A 27,396-nucleotide genomic window follows, 5' to 3' on the forward strand; every position below is an offset into this window, starting at 1 on the left:
CCCCCAACTCCGGTCAGGATAAGGTACTTCTCTGGGATGATGTCTGTTTCTTCTATCACCTCTGGTCTGACCAAAGTGACTTCAGCTCCGGTGTCACGAAAGCCTGTTACAGTTCGGTGGCCTACAATGACTGGCTGCAAGTTGGCATTGGTTCCTGGAGGTTTCCCACAGACGAGCAGCACAGCAGAAGGGTTGCTGGCCGGATGGCCAGGGGTTGTCATCTTCTTCTACTTAGGGCACTGTGTCCAGAGATGTCCGCCTTTCCCACAGGTATCTGTTGGTTCTCTGAATGGAGAGGGTGACAGTTTTACGACAGGCCTGAATATCCTGCCAGGCAACATGAGCCTTTTTTACGGACCTAGCCTGTTTCTGCTTCCTCTGCTGAGATAACCTTTCTTTCCTTCTGAAATTTTAAAAGCTTTTTTGCAATACGGCACTGCGTCCCTTTAACTGACAATTGCATGGTCATGTGACACTGTAAAATTGACGTCCTTTCTTTCCCACAAATAGAGCTTTCTTTTGGTGGTATTTGATCACCTCTGCGGTTTTTATTTTTTTGTGCTATAAACAAAAGAATAGCGTCAATTTTGAAAAAAAAAACAAAAACATAATATTTTGTACTTTTTGCTAGAATATTCTAAAAAAAAAATTAAAAAAAAAAAAAACTATTTTTTTTTCCTCAGGTTAGGCCAATATGTAGTCATGTTCATATTCTTGGTAATAAAAAAAAAAAAAAAAAAGCAATAAGCGTATATTGCTTGCTTTCAGCAAAAGTCATAGCGTCTACAAACTAGGGCATATATTTATGGCATTTTTTTTTTTACTAGTAATGGCGGCGAGATGCGATTTTTATTTAGACAGCAACATGGCAGACACATAGGACACTTTTAGTACATTTTTGGGACGATTCACAATTATACAGCGATCAGTGCTATAAAAATGCACTGATTACTGTATAAATGTCACTGGCAGCGAAGGGGTTAACACTAGGGGGCGATCAAGGGGTTAAATGTGTTCTAACTGGGGGGGGGGGGGGGGGACTGACAATAGGAGACGACAGATCGTTGTTCCTAGCTATTGGGAACTCACAATCTGCCTCTCCTCTATTCACAGAAGAGGGATGTGTGTGTTTACACACATACACACACCCCTGTTCTGCCTCTGATGCCGGCGATTGTGCGTGGCCAGCAGTCATCGCGGCCGCTGGTCATGAGCATCAGCACTCCCGCAGTGCAGCATGCGCGTGCCTGCTATCCCACTTTGAAGAAGCCGACGTATAGCTACGACGGTTTGTGGGATTGTGCCGACCTGCTGCAGTATAATGACGATGGCTGGTCGGCAAGTGGTTAAATAGTTGTCTATGGATAGTAAAAGTTATGCTGTTTGTCGCTGTTGCACAGGCCTGGGCATTTTTTAAAGCGTGACGTGTTTGGTATCTATTTACTCAGCGTAACATAATTTTTTATATTTTATTAAAAAAATTAGTTATGTATTGTGTTTTTTTCATGGAAAAAAAGTGTATTTTGTTTACAAAAACAAAAAATGTGTTTGAAATACTGCTGCACAAATACCGTGTTACATAAAAAAAAATGCAAAATCCACCAATTTATTCTCTAGGGCCTCAGCTTTAAAAAAAAAAAAAAATTATATATATATATATATATATATATATATATATATATATATGTGTAAATTCTAGCAAACAATACTGATTGTAAACAAAAAGTGCCAGAAAAGGTTATCACAGCACTGCACTGCCTTAACCATCCTGTAGATGTCACTGTATCCACACATCAGGAGTAGAGCACAGTCTTACACTTGTATATAGAAGAATGTGCATGGCTGGCCAGCAAATTACATTCATATGGAAAACACAGGCGCTTAGGAGGAGGAGGAGAAGTAGTAGTAATAATAATCATCCTCAATAACTTCATCCTGAGCCTCTAGAAGTCATTACTCACTCTGTGTCCTCCCAGACTGCTGCAACTGAACTAATCACGTGACAGAGTCAGCTGACTTTCTGGTGGAATAGACTACAATTCCCAAGATGCTTTGTGCAGGCTGCTGGAGCCGACTAATGTTTGGCTTTTATAATGATTACCCAGCAGGCGGCACTCCTTTCCTCTGCTTTGGAGGACCTCATTTAGGCAACATGATCAGCAGTTGAGGTTCATACACACAGGGGAGGTATGACTACATGTATGTTTCTTGCAGAAGAGTGAGGGTAAGAAATATTCTGCTTGTCTGAAAGATGCAAATGAAAACTGTTAGTCCTCATTCACATGGGGTGTATGAATCTGTGTGAGGTCCGTGTTCACCCACATGGGGATGTACAGGTATAGCTGTCAGTTAGGATGCAGCGGCTACAAAGACACAGCTGCTGCTCCCAATGTTACACCACATGGCCCCAGATACACTCTGTATGTGTACCGTCTTGCACCCACATGGATGTCACAGCAGCTGTGTCCATGCAGCCACTGCATCCCAATTACCAGCTTTGGGGCTGCCTGCTTGGGGATGTGCACGGTATAACCGAACAGTCACTGCAGTTATTTTAGTTTAATTCTATAAACTTAAAGTGGGTGTAAGCCCCCATCTCTGACTTTTACCTATACGTAGTGTAAATATTTCTTAAACATGCACAATTTAGAAGATATTTACTGTACATGCAGCTACTGACATCACTGGTGCATGCTCTCTGAAGAAGCAGCCACCCTGGTGGTTCCTTCAGAGCCCTGTGCCGTAAACCATCTCCCGTGTGAGTGACGTCATTGTCGCAGCGGTGACAGCTTTGTTTTAAGATAAGTTTAACATAATGTGCTAGTATGCTATGCTTACTAGCACATTATGGCTTTATCTTGCAGGGTACAAAAAAAACAAAAAACAAAACAACCAGCATCAATGGGGAAAAAAATTACTGGTTACCCATCGTTTAATAAAATTGGTTATAAGTAGGGGTGCAACGGATCAAAAAACTCACGGATCGGATCGTTCCTCGGATCAGAGTCACGGATCGGATCATTTTTCGGATCAGCAAATAATACTTTAATTTGCAAAAACCTGTGAAAATTCCACCACCATATAGTCCCCACTATAATATCCACAATCTCCCCCACTGTAATATTGGCTGAGTATGGCTGGGCACGGCTGGGTATGGCTGGGCATTGCAGAGTATTGGCAGGCACGGTATCGCCAGAGTATTGCCAGAGTATTGGGGTATTGCCAGGGTATTGCCAGGGTATTGCCGGGTACTGCAGAGTATTGCCGGGTACTGCAGAGTATGGAGGGATGGCTGCTTCCATCTCAGGATCTCTCCCCTCCACTGTACAGGTTAGTACAGAGAGGAACCGGCGTCATGACATGACGCCGGTTTGTTTACAAGTGATCGCTGCTAGCGATCAGTGTAAACAGCCTGGGTGTAGAAAGATGGCCGCCGCTTCGGAGCTAGGCCGAAGCCGCGGTCTTTCCTAAGGCCGAGACCGCGGATCGCTGCATTGTGCCGATCTGAGCAGGTTGACCCGTTCGGATCACGGATCGGTGACGATCCGTTGCACCCCTGGTTATAAGCAGGGCTTTTTTTCAGGGGGAACTTGGTGGAACTCAGTTCCGCCACCTCTGGCTCAGACCCTTTGGTTCCTGCTCACCACAATCGCTTGTAAACACAGAAGTCTGGTTTCTGTGTTTACAAGTGACATCTCTGCACTCTGTATGTAATGCAATCCTGGTATTTAATGCCCCTTTAAGACCCTCCTACTCTTTTCATGAAATTTGACTGAGCACACCCACTATTTGATGTGATTTGGAGGGTGTGTGTAGGGGGAGGGGTTTTGTGGGGCTGTGGTTAAGTTCCAGCACCTATTGTTTGAGGGGGAAAAAAAGCCCTTATAAGAGTTCGGCATATATGTTATATTTTTTATTTTATTTTTTTGAAGGACATGACTCGACCACTCCGAAAGAGAAAAGGTGTCAGAAAACAGAAACAAAACAAGAAAACTACAGATGTATGTAGAAAAACAGCACTGGCAGTTGTAAGAACCTGCTAAATAATGTATATGTGTGTATATATACAAAGTGAGTACACCCCTCACATTTTTGTAAATATTTTATTATATCTTTTCATGTGACAACACTGAAGAAATTACCTTTTCTACAATGTAAAGTTGTGACTGTACAGCTTGTATAACAGTGTAAATGTGTAAAAATAACTTAACACACAGCCATTACTGTCTAAACTGCTGGCATCAAACGTGAGTACACCCCTAAGTGAAAATGTCCAAATTGGGCCCAAAGTGTCAATATTTTGTGTGGCCACCATTATTGTTCAGCACTGCCCTAACCCTCTTGGGCATGGAGTTCACCAGAGCTTTACAGGTTGCCACTGGAGTCCTCTTCCACTTCTCCATGACAACATCACAGAGCTGGTGGATGTTAGAGACCTCCTCCACCTTCTGTTTGAAGATGCTCAATATGGTTTAGTTATAGAGACATGTTTGGTCAGTCCATCACCATTACCCTCAGCTTCTTTAGCAAGGCAATGGTTTTCTTGGAGGTGTGTTTGGGGTCATTATGTTGGAATACTGCCCTGCGGCCCAGCCTCTGAAGAGAGGGGATCATGCTCTGCTTCAGTATGCCAGAGTACATGTTGGCATTCATGGTTCCCTCAATGAACTGTAGCTCCCCAGTGCCAGCAGCACTCATGCAGCCCCAGACCATGACACTCCCACCACCATGCTTGACTGTAGGTAAAGCACACTTGTCTTTGTACTCCTCAACAGGTTGCCGCCCCACACGTTTCACACACGCCAGTCCATCACCATTACCCTCAGCTTCTTTAGCAAGGCAATGGTCTTCTTGGAGGTGTGTTTGGGTCTGGTGAGACCAAGATAAACTTATTTGGTTCAGATGGTGTGAAGTGTGTGTGTGGCACACGCTTCACACCATCTGAACCAAATAAGTTTATCTTGGTCTCACCAGACCACAGGAAATGGCTCCAGTAATCCATGTCCTTAGTCTGCTTGTCATCAGCAAACTGCATGCGGGCTTTATTGTGCATCTGTAGAAAAGGCTTCCTTCTGGGATGACCACCATGCAGACCAATTTGATGCAGTGCATGGTCTGAGCACTGACAGGCTGACCATCCACCCCTTCAACCTCTGCAGCAATGCTGGCAGCACTCATACGTCTATTTCCCAAGGACAACCTCTGGATATGATGCTGAGCATGTGCACTCAACTTCTTTGGCCAACCATGGGGAGGCCTGTTCTAAGTGGAACCTGTCCTGTTAAACTGCTGTTTCATTTTGGCCACCATGCTGTAGCTCAGTTTCAGGGTCTTGACAATCTTCTTATAGCCTAGGCCATCTTTATGTAGAGCAACAATTCTTTTTTTCAGATCCTCAGTTTTTTGCCATGAGGTGCCATATTGAACGTCCAATGACCAGCATGAGAGAGTGAGAGTGATAACACCAAATTTAACACACCTGCTCCCCATTCACACCTCACATGACACCGGGGAGGGAAAATGGCTAATTGGGCCCAATTTGGACATTTTTCACTTATGTGTTCTCACTTTTGTCGCCAGTGGTTTAGACATTAATAGCTGTGTGTTGAGTTATTTTGAGGGGACAGCAAATTTTACACTGTTTATACAAGCTGTACACTCACTACTTTACATTGTAGCAAAGTGTAATTTCTTCAGTGTTGTCACATGAAAAGATATAATAAAATATTTACAAAAAATGTGAGGGGTGTACTCACTTTTGTGAGATACTGTGTGTGTGTGTGTATATACACACACGCTATATTGCCAAAAGTATTGGGGCTCATGAGTTTTAATGGCATTCCAGTCTTAGTCCAGAGGGGAAGCACATTTGTGAGGTCAGGCACTGATGTTGGATGAGAAGGTCTGGCTCGCAGTCTCCACTCTAATTTATGCCAAAGATGTTCTATCGGGTTGAGGTCAGGACGCTGTGCAGGCCAGTCAAGTTCCTCCACCCCAAACTCATTCACCCATGTCTTCATTGACCTTGCTTTGTGCACTGGTCCAAATCATTTGGTGGAGGGGGGATTATGGTGTGTGGTGTTTTTTCAGGGGTTGGGCTTGGCCCCTTACTTCCAGTGAAGAGAACTCTTAAGGTGTCAGCATACCAAGACATTTTGGACAATTTCATGCTCCCAACATTGTGGGAACAGTTTGGGGAATGGCCCCTTCCTGTTCCAACATGACTGTGCACCAGTGCACAAATAAGGTCCATGAAGATATGCATGAATGAGTTTGAGGGGGGGGAACTTGACTGGCCTGCAGAGTCCTGACCTCAACTCAGTAGAACACCTTTGGGATGATTTAGAGTGTAGATTGTAAACCAGCCCTTCTCGTCTACATCAGTACCTGACCTCACAAATTCGCTTCTTGAAGAATGGTCACACATTCCTATAGACACACTCCTAAACCTTGTGGACAGCCTTCCCAGAGGAGTTGAAGCTGTTATACTTGCAAATGGTGGGCCAACTCAATATTGAACCCTACGGACTAAGACTGGGATGGCATTCAAGCTCATGTGCCCCAATACTTTTGACAATATAGCGTGTGTGTATAACACACACACACACACACACACACACACACACTCTCATTCACAAAAGTGAGTATACCCCCTCACATTTTTTGTAAATATTTTTATTATATCTTTTCATGTGACAACACTGAAGAAATTAAGAAGAGATGAAGCTGTTATAGCTTCATCGGGTGGGTCAACTCAATATTGAACCCTGCGGACTAAGACTGGGAAGCCATTAAAGTTCATGTGCATGGCATTCCAATACTTTTGGTAATTGTGTGTGTGTGTGGATAGATGGATAGATAATTCTATGTAGCCAGTTATTGTCAACCTGCAGAATTAGGATGCTTTTGCTTTGACCACAGTGTGGGTGCAGCGTAGTGTACCCACGGTTTTTGTGCAAGTTAACTGTACTTTCCCATAGACTTCTATTATGTCCCGTGGTTTTGATTCGCTTTCTGAAAGTGTACCAAAACTGCAGGACATAATAGAAGTCTATAGAAAAGCGCAGATAGCTCTCACGAAAACTGCAGTTACAATGTGCTGTGACCAAAGTGCAGTGGATCAGTGTGAAGCTGCCCTTATGCTGATAGAAATATAACTTTGCTATATTTCAGGCAGTCCACTTTGATGATGTAGCCATCTACTTCTCTGAAGAAGAATGGAATTGGTTAGACACAGAGCAGAAGGATCTCTACAAGTGTGTAATGCTGCAGAACTACAATGCACTCAGATCCCTTGGTGAGTAGCCAGCAGTTTTATATTTTCAGCATGGGACCTGTATGCTTTGGTTGCCAAGGCTCCTGAGATGTGTAGAAGAGGAGGAGGTAAAGTTTAATTTGATGCACATTTGCATTGTGATGGGGAAAAAAAGTAGTGCAGGAGTGTTATGGGGCACATTTAGAATTAATATACTAAGATAACACTGTATGATGTAGTGCATTGCTTCACTGCAATAGGATCAGTTCACAAAGCTCACACTAGGATCGGTATACTTTCCTATAAAGTGACGGTGAGTTATCCCAGATTTGAAAATTAGTCACATGGCCAAATTATAGAGCCTCATACAGTGTCTTGAAAAAGTATTCACACCCCTTGAAATTTTCCACAATTTGTCATGGTACAACCCAAAACGTAAATGTATATTATTGGGATTTTATGTGATAGATCAGGGGTCTCCAAACTTTCTAAACAAAGGGCCAGTTTACTGTCCTTCCGACTGTAGGAGGGCCGGATTGTGGCCAGTGGGAGTAGATAAGGTTCCGACGTCAGTGGGAAAAAATAATGCCCCATTATTACTGTAAGTGGGAGGAATTTTGCCCCATCATTGATGTCATGGGGGCCCCATTGTTGGTGTCATTGAGAGGAACTGTGCCCCGTTGTCAGTGGGAGGAGTTTTGCCCCATCATTGGTGTCATTGGGAGGAAATGTGCCTCCATTGGTGTCAGTGGGGAGAATTATACCCCATTGTTGGTATCAGTGGATCAAATAGTGTTCCAAGGGCCAGATAAAAGCGAGCAAAGGGCTGTATCTGGCCCCCAGGCCACAGTTTGGAGACCACTGTGATAGACCAACACAAAGTGCCACATAATTGTGAAGTGGAAGTAAAATGATAGATAAATTAAAAAAAAAAATCTTTTTATTTTTACAAATATCTGCAAAGTGTGACATGCATTTGTATTCAGCCCCCCTAGGTCAATGCTTTTGTAAAACCACCTTTCAATGCACTGCAATTACAGCTGCTAGACTTTTTTGGGGGGATGTCTCTACCAGCTTTGCACATCTAGATTTAATTTTTTTTCCCCCCATTCTGCAATGCTGATATTAAATTGCACACAGGTGCACTCTATTCACTAATTAGGGGACTTCTGAAGGTCATTTTAGTTAAGATTTTAGTTAGGGGTATCAGAGTAAAGGGTGCTGAATCCAAATGCATGCCACACTTTTCAGATATTGATTTATAAGAAATTTGAAAACCATTTTATCATTTTTCTTACTGTTCACAATTATTGGTCTATCGCATAAAATCCCAATAAAATACATTTATGTTTTTGGTTGTAACATGACAAAATGTGGAAAATGTCAAGGGTTATGAATACTTTTTCAAGGCACTATGTTTGTGCTCTGCTTTGTGAATTGAACTTAATGTAATTTCAATGGGCCCCGGATATGTGCATATGCCTATAAAAGCAAAGGAGAAGGCCTTCAAAAAATACAAGGTTGAGGGATCATTATCAGCATTCAGAATTTATAAAGAATGTAAGGGTGCAATAAGGATGGCTAAGATAGAACACAAAAGACACATAGCGGAGGAGAGTAAAAAAAATCCCAAGAAATTCTTTAAGTATGTAAACTGTAAAAAAGGGAGGGCAGATAATATTGGCCCCATAAAGAATGAGTAAGGACATCTGGTTGGGGGGGGGGGGGGGGGGGGGCTTCAGTAAAAAAAAAAAAACTGCAGTGTTTATTCTCATGACACATCACAGGAAGCACCTCCATGATTAACAGAGGACAGAATTAAAATTAAACTTGAGAAACTTAACATTATTAAATCACTGGGACCAGATGGCTTGCACCCGAGGGTACTTGGGGAACTCAGTCAAGTAATTGCCCGACCATTGTTCCTAAATTTTAGTGACAGTCTACTGACTGGAATGGTACCAGCTGATTGGATAAAAGCCAATGTAGCACCAATATTTAAAAAGGGCCCAAAATACATCCCTGGGAATTGCAGATCAGTTAGCCTAACATCAATAGTATGCAAACTCTTGTAGGGGATAAGGGACTATATACAAGATTTTAGTAATGAGAACAGTACCATTGGCAGTAATCGGCATGGATTCATGAAGAATTGTTCTTGCCAAACCAATCTACTAACCTTCTATGAGGAGGTGAGTTGCCAGCTAGATAAAGGAAGGCCTGTAGACTTATTGTATCTGGATTTTGCAAAAGCATTTGACACAGTTCCCCATAAACATTTACTGTACAAAATAAGGTCCATTGGCATGGACAATAGGGTGAGTACATGGATTGAAAACTGGTTATAAGGGCGAGTTCTGAGGGTGGTACTCAGAATGGTCAGGGGTGGGTAGTGGGGTCCCATGGGGTTCTGTGCTGGGACCAATCCTGTTTAATTTGCTCATAAATGAACTGTTTACCCCATCCTCCGGATCGATCTCTGTATTTGCAGACGACACTAAGCTAAGCAGGGCAATAACTTCTCTGCAGGATGTGGAAACCTTGCAAAAAGATCTGAACAAATGAATGGGGTGGGCAACTACATGACAAATGTGGTTCAATGAAGAAAGATGTAAAATAATGCATTTGGGTGGCAAAAATATGAATGCAATCTATACACTGGGGGAGAACCTCAGGATGGAAAAGGACCTGGGGGTCCTAGTTGATGACAGGCTCAGCAATGCCAAGCTGCTGCTAACAAAGCAAACAGAGTATTGACATGCATTAAAAAGGGGATCAGCTCCAGAAATAAAGTGATAATTCTCCCGCTCTACAAGACTCTGTTGCGGCCGCATCTAGAGTGTGCTGTCCCGTTCTGGGCACCAGTCCTCAGGAAGGATGTACTGGATATGGAGCGAGTACAAAGAAAGGCAACAAAGCTAGTAAAGTTTCTGGAGGACATTAGTTGTGAGGAAAGGTTGTGAGCTCTGAACGTATTCTCTCTGGAGAAGAGACTCTTGAGAGGGGATATGATTTCAATATACAAATACCGCACCGGTGACACCACAATAGGGATAAAACTTTTTTTGCAGAAGGGAGTTTAACAAGATTCGTGGCCACTCATTCAAATTAGAAGAAAAGAGGTTTAAACTACGTAGAGGGTTCTTTACTGTAAGAACAGAAAGGATGTGGGGAACAGCAGGCGGTGAGGAATCTTAAAGAAGCACCTGAACGACCACAACATACAGGGATATAAAATGTAATACTGAGATATAATCGCACACACAGGTTGTACTTGATGGACTTGTGTCTTTTTTTTTTTTTCAACCTCGCCTACTATGTAACTATGTGGTACTGCTCTTCTATCCATACAACTAACAATCTCATAGCAAAAAATATAGTATTGCCTAAAGTAGACAATAGATAATTCGATTTTCTTTCCTTCCTCCATGAGTGGAAGGAAAGAAAATCGCTCAATTCCCCCATCAATACAGTGTCGGTGTTGATGGGGAAATCCCTCCCGCAGCGTTATTGTGGGGGGGGGGGGGGGGGTGCACGGGGCAGGCTCCGCGGGCAGCATAACACAGTAATTACTGCCGGCAGCTATAGACACTAGCCGTAATCGCCTGATGCAAAAATCAGACGGACTGGTTTTACCCAAGTCGATCAGTGGATCAACTTGGGTACAATCACCTTGCCCATAGATAGATTGAATCTTGGCTGGTCACTGCAGAACCAGCTGAATTTTGATCCATGTATCGCTGGCTTAAAGTAGTTGTTAACCCACTTTTATTAAATGCTCCCATCCTCTTTGCACCATTATAATAATTGATCCTGTGTTCTATAAGAAAACTGAACGATTGTACCTATATGAGCTCCGCTCAGCTGATTCCTCTCTTCTGCTTTCTCTGGCTCACAGCTGCAGTAGGCGGGGCCGAGCCCTCCCGCTGATGTCAGCTAGGGAGGAGGGGGAGAGAGAAGAGACAACGCCGACAATCAGCTGAGCGCCGAGAGCAGCACTCGCATAGGTACACTCGGGCAGTGTTTTTGTTTTTTGTTTTTTACAGAATACAGGGAAAATTATTATGGTGCAGAGAGGATGGGAGCATTTAATAGCTGGAAAAACATCTCCTTCCCTCTTGTGCAGATCTAGGAAAGCGCCCTTGTTTAGATCAGTATTCATTTTGGCATAAAATTTCAGTTTAGTCTTAGGACTAAAATGGCATGTTAGTTTTAGTCTTCTGAAATTGTTTTAGTCAAATAAATCTCCTGTACGTTTTAGTCGACTAAAACTAATTTTAGTCATGTAAAATCGAATGGGTGTAGTTAAATTGTAATGTGTTTATATAAGCATTTCTCTACAATTTCCAAACTCATTATATACTGCTGGAGTGAAAAATCTAATATGTTGTTATTTATGGTATTGTGGTATGAACATTCACTACAGACAAGTGTTTAATTTTTACGTCAAACTTCAATTTAGTCTTAGTTTAGTCGTATTTTAGTCCTCTCAATTTGTTTTAACACTGGTTCAGATCTAATTATACTCCTTTGATGTCCGTATAACAGCAGGAATCAGTTGATTTTTTTAAAAACGAGGGCAAATCTGGTGCAGCTCTGCCTAGTCCCCAATCGGCTTAAAGTTTTTTTATGTCGGCTAAATTGAACAAGCTGAGGTTGGAAGCTGATTGGCTACCATGCACACACAGATGCACCAGATTTTGCACTTCTCTTTGCTTTTTTAGTAAATCAACCCCATTGTGACAATATTGCGGTGATGCATTTATGCAGGCTTCATTTGTACGACACTAATTTTGGAAGTCCTACTACACAGAGATGAACCCAACTCGTCACATTGAGAACTGATTTCAGCGATTTCATTACAGTGAGGGGAAACGGCAGCTCTTTTTTTTTTGTTTGTCCTCTGCATTGTACTCTTGACCCTGCTGAAGTGCTCATTGCTACTGCTAGGATATAAGTTCTGCTGTCATGTCTTCAGAAAGGTGAAAAAAGTAACAAAAGCATAATACACAAAGATGGACAGAAAAGCTGTTTATTGGTGCTACTCCTATCTGTGAAAGTGCAGCCTGTTTATTATACAGACCCCAGGCTGCTGACACACTCTATTACTGAGACAGCTGGGGGTTTAACTGTGGAGGGGAGGGAGGATGCGTGGAAAACTCCTGGGGGCTACAACATGGGAAGGAAGGGATGTACATTTGACATTCCTACTGCTTTAGGGGTTATGAGCGACTGTAATTCGGGCTATATTTGCCTTCCCTGCAGCAATGCAACTTCCATGAGCTTCCTTGCTGCCGACATCTTCACCCTTCTTGACTGGATATCCCGGGATGGCAGAACTCCAGTGAATGCGTAGGGGAGTTAATTCATCCCGGCACCACAGAATGCTGAGAGGGTACATTTAGAAAAAACCTTGTTGGTAGGCAGAATTACAGAATAGACACACATTCATTGCACAAACATAGTTGTGCCAAAGCACTACTGAAAGCCCTTCCAAAATTAAGAATTTTCCCTATGATTTTGTTTTGGTGATTGCACAAATTTTTGTATTTTACCCACTGAAACAGGGTCACAATAAAACCTGATAGGGGTAAGTACGGTAAGTATCTATCTAAAACATAAAAAAAAAAGAAAAAAGTCTGCTTGCCAGGACTTGATAGGGCAAAATTACCCTGTAGAAAGGCAGTCAATACAGGGCCCATTTAGCTCTGGTAAGCACATTCTACTGTACCCTTTGTGGTTTATGTTGTATATAAGTTGTCACGTACCATGTGGCAGAACCTGACGTGTAAAGGGAGGCCTCTCCTACAGCCCTGGCTGTGTGACCACTGATAATGTGACAGTGGGCGCGATAGCGTGGCGAGGTATGAGTGCCTGTAAGATGTTTCATCAGCTGTGGCAGCAGGTAACGGGCGCATCGCCAGGGACCGGTCGCATCATTGTAACAGGGATGGCAGCAGACCCATGCCTGGGCAGGCGGTAGATGCTTGATGGGCAGATTTCTGGTGCGACAATTGGGATTGGTAACACTCAGCAGGTGAAGAACCAGCAGAGACCAGGTAGCATGCAGGGTAGAGCTGGAGAATAACTGGATGCAAGGTCAGACAATCCAGGTACGCAATAGACGGCAGGCAGAGAATGGCCAGGGTACAAGCAGGGGTCGGCAGCGTAGAATCGGGCAGACAAACAGTAGATAGATCAAATCCAAGATCAGGGCAGGAAGTGTTCAAGCAAGGTCAAGATAAACCAGGTCAATACAGGGACACAAGTAATAGCTGCAGATCAGATAGCACTGCTGCAATTTATATAGTGTGGTTGATGCCAACATTAGCAGCAGGTGCACTGTTATAAACAGGAAAATGGGCACCCGCACATCTGCGCCTGCTCACCTGTGGACATAGTGGCTTCAGCTGTGCTAGTGCCTTCTTGACCCAAGTTCTCTGCTAAAGTTTTAACGTGAATGTTATGATTGGGATTATGGTGTTTAAAATGTTCATAATTCTCAGTGTAATTGTAAGCTACAATTTCTGTAAGGTACAATGGCTACAGGCAGATGTTTGGTAACATTGTGTGAATAATATAATATCCTAGATTTCTGTGCATTTTACAGTGCCTAAAATGAGCAATAAAGAAACATCACGATTACATAGATGATTTTGCTATTTAATTTCTAGGATATGTTAATGAAGAACCAAGTTTAGTCTCAAAACTTCAGCGTGGAGAAAAACCTTGCTTGGGAGCTCAAAGTCAATGGACGAATCCTCAATATTGTGCTGCAGGTGAGTGAGACCTATATTGGTCTATAGATGTACAGTCCCGAATGGATACCAAGCTGTATAAGTTCCTTGGCAAAAATAACAATCAATTTGTATGCTAAGCAAAATGCATTAACTTTCTGGCAATTTAACCAACTTTTTATCATAAATAGCTCAAGGCAACGTATCAACAATATTTTCCGATGTATTCTGCTTCTGATAGGAGTTTGTGGTAGGTTGCCTTCATCTATCTGGTAATTTTTCAGACTTTAAAAAAAAAAAAAAGCTGAAATTGCCATATGGCCAACATGCGGATAAAGTCGCAGAGCAAAATTAGTAACGTTGATTAGTACACTTTTTTTTATTTTTTTTTCATTTTAAAATAATCACTGCTCACTGGAAAAGTGTTTTTTTTTTTTTTTTTTTTTTTTTTTTTATCACTTTTATTGAAACACATTAAAGCATACATGTTCCATAAACACTCAGGAAAGAATGTGAAGTTGTAACGTACAAAAATACACAATACAAATACACAAATAAGCAGCTTCCAACTGCATAGCGCTCACTATAGAGAACATACAGCCTAGCCTAGAAAAAGAGCATATTTTTTTTATTTTTTTATTATTTAATTTAACATTTACAGAAAGTGAAATAACTATTGTGATTAGGAAATCAACAACCCCTGCTCACAATTTTATTTTTATTTTTTTATTATTTAGAACTATAAAGTTAAAAGTAAAGATTATAATGTAGGGTGATTAACATGTGCAAGTAGAAGTCAGGCATAGTTAAAGGCTAAGTTCACCTTTTATGAAAAAAATAATGAATGCATATATTTCTGCAGGAAATGTGCATTTATTATTTTTTTTCCCACAGGAGCCTGTAGAGCATTGCACCCTAAATATGGGCCCCCAAAGCTGAACCTTTTTATATTTTTTTTAATTGTGCCTGGACCTAGCGTCTTTTCAAAAACTCATATTTTTAAAGTGATCTTAAACCCTCAGTTTTGTAAGCACTTTCAGCAGTGGGTTGCATCACTTACTGAATATGTAGCTTCTTTAACGTTTTAATCCTTGTCTATGTTCCTGTTTAGGCTGGTGCCCTAGATTTTTTGTTTAAGGGTGTCTCCTTTATCTTATAGAATCCTATGAACACACACTGTTGCATGCAGGGACTAGAGTTGTGTCTCCCTACGCAATGTGCATTAATAGAGAAACAGCCCCAAAGCCTAGGATTGCCAGGCAGACCTGTCAGGAAGGGTTAAAACAAAAAAGTGTAGCGCTTAGGTGGCAACAAACCACATGAACCAGTAAGGCACTAATTCAAGCAAAGAAAATTACATACACTTCAAAAAAAGAAAATATGTGTAAATTCCGTTGTATATCAAGAGATCTTACTCCCAGGTCAAAGAGTGCATGAACCTCATGCACACAAAAGGTTAAAGTAAATAAAATTAATTTAACATATACAATTCATCAAGTGAACATCTAACAGTCCTTGAAATGTGTAATATCAATCACAATTCCAAACTTGAGATGACGTGAAAAAAGGTGAAATTCAGCTTCTGATGTGTAGAATAATACCACCACCACCACCGTGATAAAGAAGGGGAGAGGAGGCTTACCAAATGACGTGGACTCAGAGGAAGGCTTACGCCTCTCGAGTCATATGGGCCTGTAGGTTAGCAAACCAGATAATCATACATCTAGTATGTAATCTCCCACAAGTCTTCAGGTCATGAAATCATCCGTAGCGATCCTTCTATAGTGCTCATCCCACGATAATAGGGGGCTCAGGTATCAAAGACCATGGAAGTAGAAAACTAGCATAGCGTGATACCGTTTTAACATCCAATTTATTAAAAAATAATAATAAAATTACACTCACATTTGGTTCAATCGTAATAACGTAGTCAGAAAGTAGCGATGTCTGTAAGGGGGTCTACCCGACGCGTTTCAACTAAACAGTCGTCCTCTGGGGTGTGGACCCCCCCAAACAGCATCGCTTATAAGTACAAAATGACCCCGGAAGCACTTGGCACTTCCGGTCACATGTTCCGGAAGTGTATATATTAAAAACTCCTCCATATATATTTATTATCCTTACATATAGCATCATCCCCATCAGAGATGTCCACCAAAATATAAACGAGACTATGAATATTTGGATATGAAAGATTTTCCACATCTTGGGCATAAATTAGCATCCGTCCTGTGTCATAACCAAGCCTCCTTCTGATCACGAGGCCTGGCCATCCAAACATCAGCATGCAGCATAGTCAAGCCTCGCTCTGATTATGAGGCCAGGCCTCATATTAGCATCCATCCTGTGTCATAACCAAGCCTCGTTCTGATCACGAGGCCTGGCCATCAAAACTCCGGCATACAACGTAGTCAAGCCTCACTCTGAAAGCGAGGCCAGACTGTCACAGCTGCAGTTTTGCCAGCAAACACTTCCCAGGACCAAGCCTCGCTCTCAGAACGAGGCCCAACCCACGGACTGGCTGCAACAATCATTATCAAGCCGCATACTGCCTGCTTGTGTGTATATGAACCCACCCCACATAACCTCCCCATAGGGGGCGTCAAGCAACTCCATAGCAACAGGGTGGTGCCATACATATCATATGTATGTGACAACTTTCGTGTAACAAAATTCTAAATTCCCTTTCCCCCTTATACAAGAGCCCATACATGATCCAGCTCTGTGCATGACAGCCCGGCTCTGTCCCTCCTCTCTCTCTGGGCAGATGACAATGGACACAGACAAGGCAGCTTAGCAGTGAGCCCACACGAGTGCCCCCAGGCAAATCTGCTTCCTATAGGGGCACTCTCTGAAGAGGAGTCTGAAGCACCAGTGGGGGACATCAGAAGATGAGGATGGGGGGCTGCTTTATGTAAAATCATTGCACACAGCAGGTAAGTATGACATGTTTTTTTTTGTTTTGTTTTTTTTTTAAATAAAATAATCACTTTAGTTCCACTTTAACTTGCTTACAGAGGTGGCAGAAGGGATTTACACACTCAGCTCCTGACTGAGCAGTCAGTCGGCTCACCAACTAACTGTTGGCTTTGCAATGAAACCAATTCGGTGGCTATACAGCTGCTGGATCACTTTCTGTGGCCTAAAAGACCAGGGATCCTGTTTTAAAAAAATATATAATCTAGGGGATATATTTAATCACTTGCCGCCCACCCTATAGCAGAATGACGGGGGCAAAGTGGTTTCAAAATCCTGACTGGGCGTCATATGATCATGTCAGTCTACAATCTTGGTAAAGAGTCTCCGACAGAGACTCTTTACCACGTGATCAGCCGTGTCCAATTATGGCTGATCAAAGTGTAAATAGGAAGAGCCAATGCTGCTCCTCTGACGGGGGGTGTCTGTGCTGACTATCAGCGCAGTCCCCCAGAGGATGCCCACACTGGACCACCAGGGATGCCAGTCAGTGCCCACAATGGAAGCCAATCAGTGCTCACAATGGGCATCACTGATTGGCATGCATTATTGTTTGGCACTGGCATCCATCAGTACAATATAATACAGTGCCGCCTATCAGTGCCCATCCGTGCCACCTATCGGTGCCACATATCAGTGCCCATCAAGGCCACCTCATCAGTGCCACTTCATTGGTGCCACCTCATCGGTGCCCATCAGTGCCACCTTATCAGAAGGAGAAAACTTAATTATTTACAAAGTTTTGAAACTGAAACAAAAAAACATTTTTTTTTCAAAATGTTCTAAATGTTCAAAATAAAGCTCTATTTGTGGGGAAAAAAATATAAAAATTTTCATTTGGGTACAGTGTAGCATGATGGTGCAATTGTCATTCAAAATGCGACAGCACTGAAAGCTCAAAATTGGTCTGAGCAGGAAGGTGTTTAAGTGCCCGGTATTGAAGTGGTTAAATATAAATATAGTTTTAGTGAAAGTAAAACAATTGTTGAACCAAAGCACTTAACTCCATCCAAAATAATAATAAAATTAAGCCTGCCAAGCCCCCATGTGCATGCACACACAAATGTAAACACACCTGTCTGGGGCCCCTCGGTACAACTATATCACTTGCAATATACATGATACATGATGTATAATGAGCGATCAATAGTTATAGGACTGATATTCAAGGTTAGCTCTAAACTGATGACCTGTAAGAATTTTTTTTTTAAAGCTTCGCCTATCGAAAATTTAGGGCCCTGTTGGCATGCTCAAAAGTTCATTCATCCTGAAACGCAGGATCCACACGCAGAATGTACCCTGAGCTGCGCATGCACAGCCAAAGGACCATACACACAGGTTGAATATTAGGCTGCACCCGGCAGTTCAACGAAGCTGGTCGACATTCAGCCTATTTGTGCAGCAGCCAGTCTAACAGAAGCTGGGCATTCCGCCGGCTTTTTCAAATAGGCATGACCAAAAAAGGTCTGCCTATCGGCAATTGATCAGATTTCTCAGCCATTGGCTGAGACTACTGACTGGTGGGAGCGCCACCCTGCTGTCCCCATCAGAACACAATAGCTCAGTGGGGGAGATTGCTGTACTTGCATCAGGTAGTTAGTATTTTTTTTTTTGTTCAGCCCACGAAAAAAATTGAATAGTGTGTACCAGGCTTTAGTGTACATTTCAAAGCATAAAAAAATGCTTTATATATATATATATATATATATATATATATATATATATATATATATATATATATATTATAAAAAAATAATTTTTTTTTAAGGCTCAGTAAGCTGCAATATATTACATTTTTGCTTTGGGGTTAAGATGCTCTTTAAACTAAAGAACAAAACTTTAATATATTGCAGCTTGCCTGACCTTGGAAGTGGTAGCTGCGTTTTTTTCTTGTTAGGCTTTTTTTATGTTATTTACACTGGAGATACTGTCTGTATCATGGTTCCTGTTCTTGTCAGTTGCAATTGTCAGTTAAAGCAATGCAGTGCCTTTATCTAAAAAAAAGTCATTAAGGGGACACATCCTTCCCGGGTTGAAGTGGTTAAGGACTGTTAGCCTGCAATACAGTTACATTTTTGCTCTTAAGGCCTCATGTACACTGCTGCTGGTAAACGGACGTTCAAAGGCAGTTGGCTGCTTTTTTCAGCGGCCCCTGAACTGATCCAATGTTATCTTATTTGTACGTGTACACAGGTTGGTTTAATGTCATTTTAGGCAGTTGCCTTTAGAGGCTTTTCTTTGAAGGCAAAAAAATGAGTTCAGACACCAAAGTTTATAACGTTTCAGCCGCTTTTTCATTTTTTGGCTATTTGAAATTTTTTTTTATTTATTATTTTTTTTTTTTTTTTAACGCTTCTAACCGTGGCAAAAGGCAGTGTTTTAAATGTGGCAAAAGGGACATTTTAAATGCCCTGTGTACATTAAGCCTTAATATAGATATACTTAAACTGAATAAAAACGGAATTTCCCTAAATTGCATTAGGCTCGGCTTAAAAATAAAAGGGTATGGTCTACCTGTTCGCATTCACATAGGGTAATGCAATTAGTTCCCTAGCGGGTAGACCTGTGTCGTCCCGTCCCCCCATTTTTTGTTGGTCATTCGTTATGGTGGAAATTCAAAAATAAGAAACAATCGGAAAATTTGAAATAATAACTTCACTATTACTATTAAATTATAGGTATTGGATTTTCCTTTCAAATTTGGCTGTTAGCGAACGATTTTGAATTTTATCCGAATTTACGAAATAACTAATGCCGCATCTAAACAAATGAACAGGAAGGAATTAATAATAAAAAAAAATATTAATAAAGTTTATATTAATGTTAGTTATTATTTGTTACATTCCATTCGTTTAGATGCAGCATTCATTATTATGGATAATTCGTAACGTTGAATAACTTCGTGTTTGTTAATTTCACTAACCACCAAATTTGAAAGGAAATTCCAATACCTATAATTTAATAGTTATAGTTAAGTTATTAGTTATTTCAGATTTTCAAATTTTATTGGGTCTTTGAATTTTTGTTCTTATTTTTGGATTGTATTATTTTCAGATTTTACAATTTTCTTAAAAATTTCTTAACCACTTAAGCCCCGGACCAATTTGCAGCCAAAGGACCAGGCCCCTTTTTGCGATTCGGCACTGCGTAGTTTTAACTGACAATTGTGCGGTCGTGCGACATGGCTCCGAAACAAAATTGTCATTTTTTTTTTCTCCCACAAATAGAGCTTTCTTTTGGTGGTATTTGCTCACCTCTACGGTTTTTATTTTTTGCGCTATAAACAAAAATAGAGCAGCAATTTTGAAAAAAATTCAATATTTTTTACTTTTTGCTATACTAAATATCCCCCAAAAATATATTAAAACATTTTTTTTCCTCAGTTTAGGCCGATACGTATTCTTCTACATATTTTTGGTAAAAAAAAATTGCAATTAGCGATTATTGATTGGTTTGCACAAAAGTTATAGCGTTTACAAAATAGGGGATAGTTTTCTAGCGTTTTTGTTAATATTTTTTTTTTTTTTTACTAGTAATGGCGGTGATCAGCTTTTATTTATTTATTTATTTTTTTTTGTTTTTTTTGTTTTTATTATCGTGACTGCGACATTATGGCGGACACATCGGACATTTTTGACACATTTTTGGGACCATTGTCAGATATACAGAAATCAATGCTATTTAAATGCATTGATTCCTGTGTAAATAACACTGGCAGTGAAGGAGTTGACCACTAGGGGGCAGTGTAGTGTTATGTATGACGTTATGTGTTTTTTTTTTTTTTATCGTAGGGGGGCGTGGCCTGGCATGTGATATCACTGATTGTCCTTCCCTATAAAAGGGAAGAGACGATCGTGACAGCCACACAGGGAAGCACGGGGAGAGGTTTGTTTACACAGACCTCTCCTCGTTCTTCAGCTCTGTGACCCGATCGTGGGACACCAGCGGCGATCGGGTCCGCTGGTCCACTGGTCCCATGGTCACGGAGCACAGGACCAGGTTGGGAGCGCGCCGACCCACAGCTGGGCACTTAAAGAATCACGTACATCTACGTGATTGTGCCCAGCAGTGCCATTCTGCTGACATACATCGGCATGAGGCTGTCCTTCAGTGGTTAAACGTGTTTTCGTTAATTCAGATATTTCCGAATGAATTTGTTGAAATTCATTAAAACAACAAATTTGGAACAAAGCGAATTGCACATGTCTGCTAGCGAGCTGATACAGCTTTTAAAAAGGGCCTAGCAGGTTAAGTTCTGCCTTTAGAAACCTTCATCTGAAGATGTTATAATGCCTATCTGTGGATAAGTATCACCTAGTTCGTTTGTATTTGCGTTGATTTATAGTTTAGGGGTATGTAAACTTGAGTGTGAAAATGTAATATATTGCAGCTTATTAGTCCTCGGATGTGTTGGCCACATTTATTCTTCTTTTTAAAACCTTATTTCCCAATTATTTTCACCTAGTGATCCTGCCAGGATCCAAACTTCCTATCCTAGGCTGACAATACTCACTGCATTTTATCAATGGATAAGCAGTATTATCATTGAGACAGGAAGCGTGTCAGGACTATAGATCCCAACCCGCTTTCCTAACCTTTATACTACAGAGGGAACCGGAAACTGCATAGACGGTTCTTTACGGTAAGAGCAGTAGGAATGTGGAATTCTCTTCACCAAGCAGTGGTTTCAGCAGGGAGCATAGATCATTTCAAAAACTATTAGATAGCACACACACAGGTTGGACTTGATAGAGTTGTGTTTTTTAATTTTTTGCCAACCTTACCAACTATGTAACTAAGAGGGAGGTGTTCTGTAATTCAAAGGTGACATAGACATGACTGATAACATTATTTAAGAGAACAATGCAAGGGGGATTAATAGGGTAACACAGATTTATTTGTTTTAGCAGGATCTACAGGTATTTATTGCAAATACCATATAACGGCATACTTTCAATTGAACTTCATTGTTTTTGTACAATGTAATGGTGTACAGCCTACTTCTATTATATATTTTGTTGCTTAGATTCTCACGAAGACTTATACACTCCCCGGAATATAGAAAACCATGACATCAATAAGACAAGAACTCGCAGATCTTCCGAAAAAAAGCAGAAAGATCATGCACAGGGACCTTTGAAAAATCTGATTTTAGCACCTTCATCTCCTAAAACTTCAGTATATAACCTTCGACAGCGTGTGAAGATACGGAATACACGTGAAGAGAAGGAGAGGACAGAGAATGGACAGTGTGGTCAGAATCAGAACATGTCCCCCGTCATCACCAGACAGAAGCAGAGGCCTCAGTCAGCAAAGGCTCCCTATACCTGCAATGAGTGTGGGAAAAGCTTTGCCTTTTCTTTATACTTAGACAGTCACATGAAGCTGCACTCAGGAGAAGCACCGTTTGAATGTTCTGAGTGTGGGAAGTGCTTTAAATATAAATTACAGCTACATAGACACCAGCCCATACATACAGGGGAAAGGCCATATGGCTGTAGTGAGTGTGGGAAATGTTTCTCTTTCCGGTCTACGCTGATGAAGCACCAGCGCATTCACACTGGAGAAAAGCCCTATAAATGTTTGGAATGCGGCAGGCACTTTAGGTTCTCCTCTTCCATAATTGTACATCGGAGAACTCACACTGGGGAAAGACCTTTTACTTGTAAAGAGTGTGGTAAAACCTTCACTCAGGGTTCAACTCTAACCATCCATCAGAGGTCCCACACCGGTGAAACACCCTACAGATGTGCTGAGTGTGGCAAAGGCTTTAGACACAAGTCACATCTTATCACACACCAGAGGCTTCACACTGGTGATCGCCCTTACGCCTGCACTGACTGTGGCAGAACATTTAGCCATAGTTCCCAAGTGATAGTTCACCAAAGAACCCACACAGGGGAAAAGCCGTATACCTGTAATGACTGTGGAAGATCATTCGCACAAAGTTCTCAGCTTAATCAACATCGCAAATGCACTCATTCATGACAACAGTGCTGAAGATTGGCAGGAGGTGTTTGTGAAAAAAATTTGCAGCACAACTGCATTTTTTACATTGTGTTTAGTTTTATTATCCCTGTTTTTGGTTTATTGCTTTCTATGGTCGAGCTAGGAAGTGTCGGCCTCCCAATTTTGTTCTGGTGACCATTGGCACCGGGACAGAAAAGTTATAGGAAATCCAAAATGTTACAGTTCTTATGCAACAATTTTAGACTTGTATAGATGCATGTTCATTTGCTTTCTTGTATTCTAATCTGATTCGTTTTTTTTTTTTTTTTTTTTTCTATCAACAATGTCCTTTTTCACTCATCTGCATACAGTATGTTCTCTAAGCTACTTGGAAAAAGTTATTGGAAAAGGTCATTTTAAGAAACTGGTCAGCCTTTCTATATTCTGTCATATTGATAACCTCATCAGAGAACTGTATTTATAATGCTGGACAGTATTGTAAAAAACAGAAAATTGGATACTTGCCTTTCCGTAATTTTTCCTTTCCTGTCCCATCTTCATGGCAGTATACACTCTGGGTTGTGACTCTGCCTCCACGTCATCTTATAGCTATGTGGTCCTATCAGGTTGTGGAGGCGGAGTCACAACCCAGAGTGTATGCTGCCATGATGCGACAGGAAAGGGATTTTGGAATCATGACGTTCCTGCTTTTTACTAGGGTTGCATTTACAGGAGTATCTGTACTCGAGCCAATGCTCCGATACCTGAAACCGATACTTTTAGGGCCGGTTCTTTCAGTTGCTGGTGGGATTCCCCCATTGGCAACTAAAATGTAAAGGGAAAAAAAAACCGCAATTATCTGTTGTTAAGGAGCAGGTTCCCCCTATGCCAGCTGAATTGTAAACTTAAAGCAGACCTTCAGTAATTTTTATTTTTTTATTTTTTCTTTCCATCTATTAAATCTTCTGCTCTTGTTGTTTTAAACTTTTGGAAAGTAATTTTTTACAGCCCACTTCCTATTCCTTGTTTGGTCATTAGCCTAGGCTTAAGACATCATGCACAGCTCTCTCTCATTCTGCTGAGAGTTTGCCAGGAAGGGGGGGGGGGAGATTCATAAGAGGGCCAATGAGAGCTGCAGAGCTGGAAGTGTGCCTCTGTAAATCCAGCAAGTAAACAGGCAGCAGCTTCAGCTGCCCAAATGTTAAATGTTAAAATGTTTGCAACCAGACTCAGTGGAGGGAGATTTCTGCAGCATATTTGGCAAGTACAGAAGACAGGGATGAACTTTAATTTGCGGATGAAGTTTGGTTAAAGCAACCTGTCAAGGTTTTTTTATTTTTTTGATTAACCACTTTCAGACCGGACCATTTTGCTGGTCAAAGACCAGACCATTTTTTGCGATTCGGCACTGCGTCGCTTTAACTGACAATTGCGCGGTCGTGCGACGTGGCTCCCAAACAAAATTGACGTCCTTTTTTTTTTCCCCAAAAAAGAGATTTCTTTTGGTGGTATTAGATCACCCCTGCGGTTTTTATTTTTTGCGCTATAAACAAAAATATAGCGACAATTTTGAAAAAAAACACATTATTTTTTACTTTTTGTTATAAAAAATAGCCCCCAAAAATATATTATAAAAACATTTTTTTTCCCTCAGTTCAGGCCGATACGTATTCTTCTACATATTTTTGGTAAAAAAAAATCGCAATAAGCGATTGATTGGTTTGCGCAAAAGTTATAGCGTTTACAAAATAGGGATAGTTTTATAGCATTTTTATTAATAATTTTTTATTATTATTTTTTTTTTTTTACTAGTAATGGCGGCGATCAGCGATTTTTATTGTGACTGCGACATTGTGGGGGACCCATCGGACATTTTTGACACATTTTTGGGACCATTGTCATTTATACTGTAATCACTGCTATATAAATGCAGTGATTCCTGTGTAAATGACACTGGCAGTGAAAGGGTTAACCAGTGGGTGGCAGTGTAGGGGTTAAGTGTTCCTAGGGGGGTGTGTTACTAACTGTGGGGGAGGGTTGGGCTTTCATTTAGTGAACACTGATCTCTGCTCCAATCACATGGAGCAGAGATCAGCGTCACTAGTTGCTAGGCAGAATGGAGAAATGCTGTTTACACAGCATTTCCTCCATTCAGCTGTCCCGTGAGACGATCGCGGGTATGCCCGCGGCGATCGAGTCCGCGGGTCCCGCGACCGGACTCACGGGGGTCCCGACCAGCGCGGGAGCGCGCCACCGGCGGCACGCTCCCGATGGCAGGGCGGCATTGAAGATTGGACGTACATGTACGCCAATATGCCTGCACGTCCCATTCTGTCGACGTACATCGTTGTGCGCTGGTTGGGAAGTGGTTAAACATTCCTCTGTTTAACCCCTTAATTTACTACTTATGCTCCTCCATTAAATTATTATTTTTCTAGCTGATTTTCTTTTTTGTTCACTTCTACTTAAAAACTTTTTGCTTGCTTTGTTCCTTGATATTTTTACACCTTTACCTGCATCGTTTCAAAGTCCAAAAAAAAAAAAAAAAAAAAAAAAAAAAAATGTTCATTTGTAAATCACTTTTCAATGCTTTGTAAGATTGCTGACAGCTGAAGTATAAACAAAACAGTTGTGGTAGGTAGCGGGGAGTACTAAAAAATTGTCTTCAATTTGTGTATCTAAACCTGCTAGTAACCCTCCCCTCCCCCTAGACTAACAATGTTGCTGTCCAAATGTGCCCCCCCTGTGTGTCTTCTTCCAGGGTGGGGGCACTCTAATGCAGGTGTGTTACGAGCCGAATCACCAGGTGAGAACAAAGGGGGGGAAACCTAAAAAAGAAACCTAATGCAGCCACCATATCAAATTATTGGTAAGCTGCAATATTTTACATTTTTGGTTTTGCATTAATTACCACTTTAAATCTGGATTCCCCAAAGTGGTCAATATTAACCCCCAAGGGTCACCCAGACTAACCAAGGGGTTGAATAAATGAATGTGGGTCAGAAGGCAGTCTGCAAATATCTTGATAAGTAGTGTAGATAAATAATAGAAGGGCGATTTGGGGCAATAAAACACTGGTCCCAAGTTCTGAAGGGGAGGTGGCTAGTGATGAGACGGTGTTTCCCAGGCTTGGATGCTTAACTGCAAGCAAGAGCAAACATGAGTTGTCCCTGTGAGCTATGCATTGTTACTGGCCATGTGTACCGGTATGCTTTGCATTGTGTGGCTGTGACCTTCCACCATCCCCCTTCCAAGAAGGAAATGCATATGTGAATGATACCTGCTTGTGTTCCATACTAGAAATGCACCAATATTTCGGTGGCCGAAAATTGTGTTATCGGCATTTTGCACAACATTGCCACGATTTCATTATGCTTATGGTGTGTTTTTCATAGGTCATGTGACTTACAAAACTGCATGAAATGTAACACAGATGTGTTCTTGAGTGTTTTTCAATGCCTTTCAACAAGGAGGTGTGTGTAGTTTTTTTTTATTTTTTTATTTTTTCTGACCAAAGATGCAGAAAGCAGGATTTTAACACTACAATGGAAACGGGCCAGTGTAAAGACATGCATAGAATTTAAAAGGATGCATTTTTCTTGAACTAAAGGTGTCAATAATGGCCGACAATAAATTCATATTGCCAAAATGTATTCTGCTACATTTCTTTGGTTAAAAAAAACACGAAATAGTCCGTGTGAAAGTTATAGTCTACAAAGTACAAACTATGATATATATATATTTGAAAATCAATTAGTCCTGCTTAGGGATTGGGTGGCAAGGATTAAAGAGCCAACTTAAAAAGGAGCTCCAACACCACCCCACCAAAAGATTACCGATACTGTAGCTGCTGATATCTAATATTAGGACAGTTATCCTACGATGTCAGCACTCCAGACGGTTTTTCAATCGGCTCTTGGGTGCTGCCGCGGCCATTTCTTGTAAGGGGAACTGATAGTGAAGCCTTGCAGCTTCACGGCCAGTTCCCTACTGCACACGCACTGTGCTTTGTGAATGATGTGGCAGGGAAAGGAGGAGGGGGGACAAACTTTCAGGGGACCTCGCCATGGTGAGGTCTCTTGGAAGTGGGGGTGGGTACCTGTCAAAAACGGGTACCCCCCCCATGTAAAAACATTCAAAAAAGTTCCATAAAGTGCAAGTATCTTTCAGTTCTAAAAACAGCAATGTGGAGTAATTCCGGGTGCGTCCAGGATGACACTCCTGGAATTACTGCACATTGCTGTTTTTATGACTGAAGGATACTAGCAATTTATGAAACTTTTTTGAATGTTTACTCCATGTTTTTACAATAAACCCACTATACAGTGTTACACTATGTGTGTTTTTTTTAATATTCATTTCCATGGATCATCATTTTTACTTCGGACGTGGTTCTATATATAGATAAATGAGGTATGACTATGGCCTATGGGTCACCCACTCTCGCGCCACCTCAATCTTACAGTGCCAGCAGCAGGT

At 41.3% G+C, this 27,396-nt stretch overlaps 1 protein-coding gene across 2 annotated transcripts; it reads left to right on the plus strand.

Annotated features, from left to right (window-relative positions):
• Window positions 1-2,053: 2,053 nt before the first annotated feature.
• On the plus strand, window positions 2,054-26,566 carry LOC143964295 (uncharacterized). 2 transcript variants are annotated; one of them, XM_077473996.1, is made up of 5 exons: window positions 2,054-2,187; window positions 3,933-4,001; window positions 7,174-7,297; window positions 13,930-14,034; window positions 21,995-26,566. In XM_077473996.1, exons 2-5 carry the CDS (start codon window positions 3,936-3,938, stop codon window positions 22,954-22,956), a joined length of 1,257 nt encoding a protein of 418 aa, XP_077330122.1. In that variant the 5' UTR covers window positions 2,054-2,187; window positions 3,933-3,935; the 3' UTR covers window positions 22,957-26,566. The 2 variants fall into 2 exon arrangements, with proteins under 2 accessions (XP_077330122.1, XP_077330121.1); XM_077473995.1 differs by having other exon boundaries at window positions 2,119-2,224.
• Window positions 26,567-27,396: the final 830 nt, after the last annotated feature.

The sequence above is a fragment of the Lithobates pipiens genome, unplaced genomic scaffold, assembly GCF_037356315.1.
Source record: "Lithobates pipiens isolate NorthernLeopardFrog02 unplaced genomic scaffold, aLitPip1_a1.2 Scaffold_8, whole genome shotgun sequence".
Taxonomy (NCBI): Eukaryota; Metazoa; Chordata; class Amphibia; order Anura; family Ranidae; genus Lithobates; species Lithobates pipiens.

Bases quoted from the DNA above. Each gene is read 5' to 3' on its own strand.
- LOC143964295 (XM_077473995.1), top strand. From the start codon at position 2,198: ATGTATGTTTCTTGCAGAAGAGTGAGG. The intron at 2,225-3,932 runs GTAAGAAATATT...ATTTTTTTGAAG, and splicing joins TTTCTTGCAGAAGAGTGAGG to GACATGACTCGACCACTCCG. The intron at 14,035-21,994 runs GTGAGTGAGACC...TTTGTTGCTTAG, and splicing joins TCCTCAATATTGTGCTGCAG to ATTCTCACGAAGACTTATAC.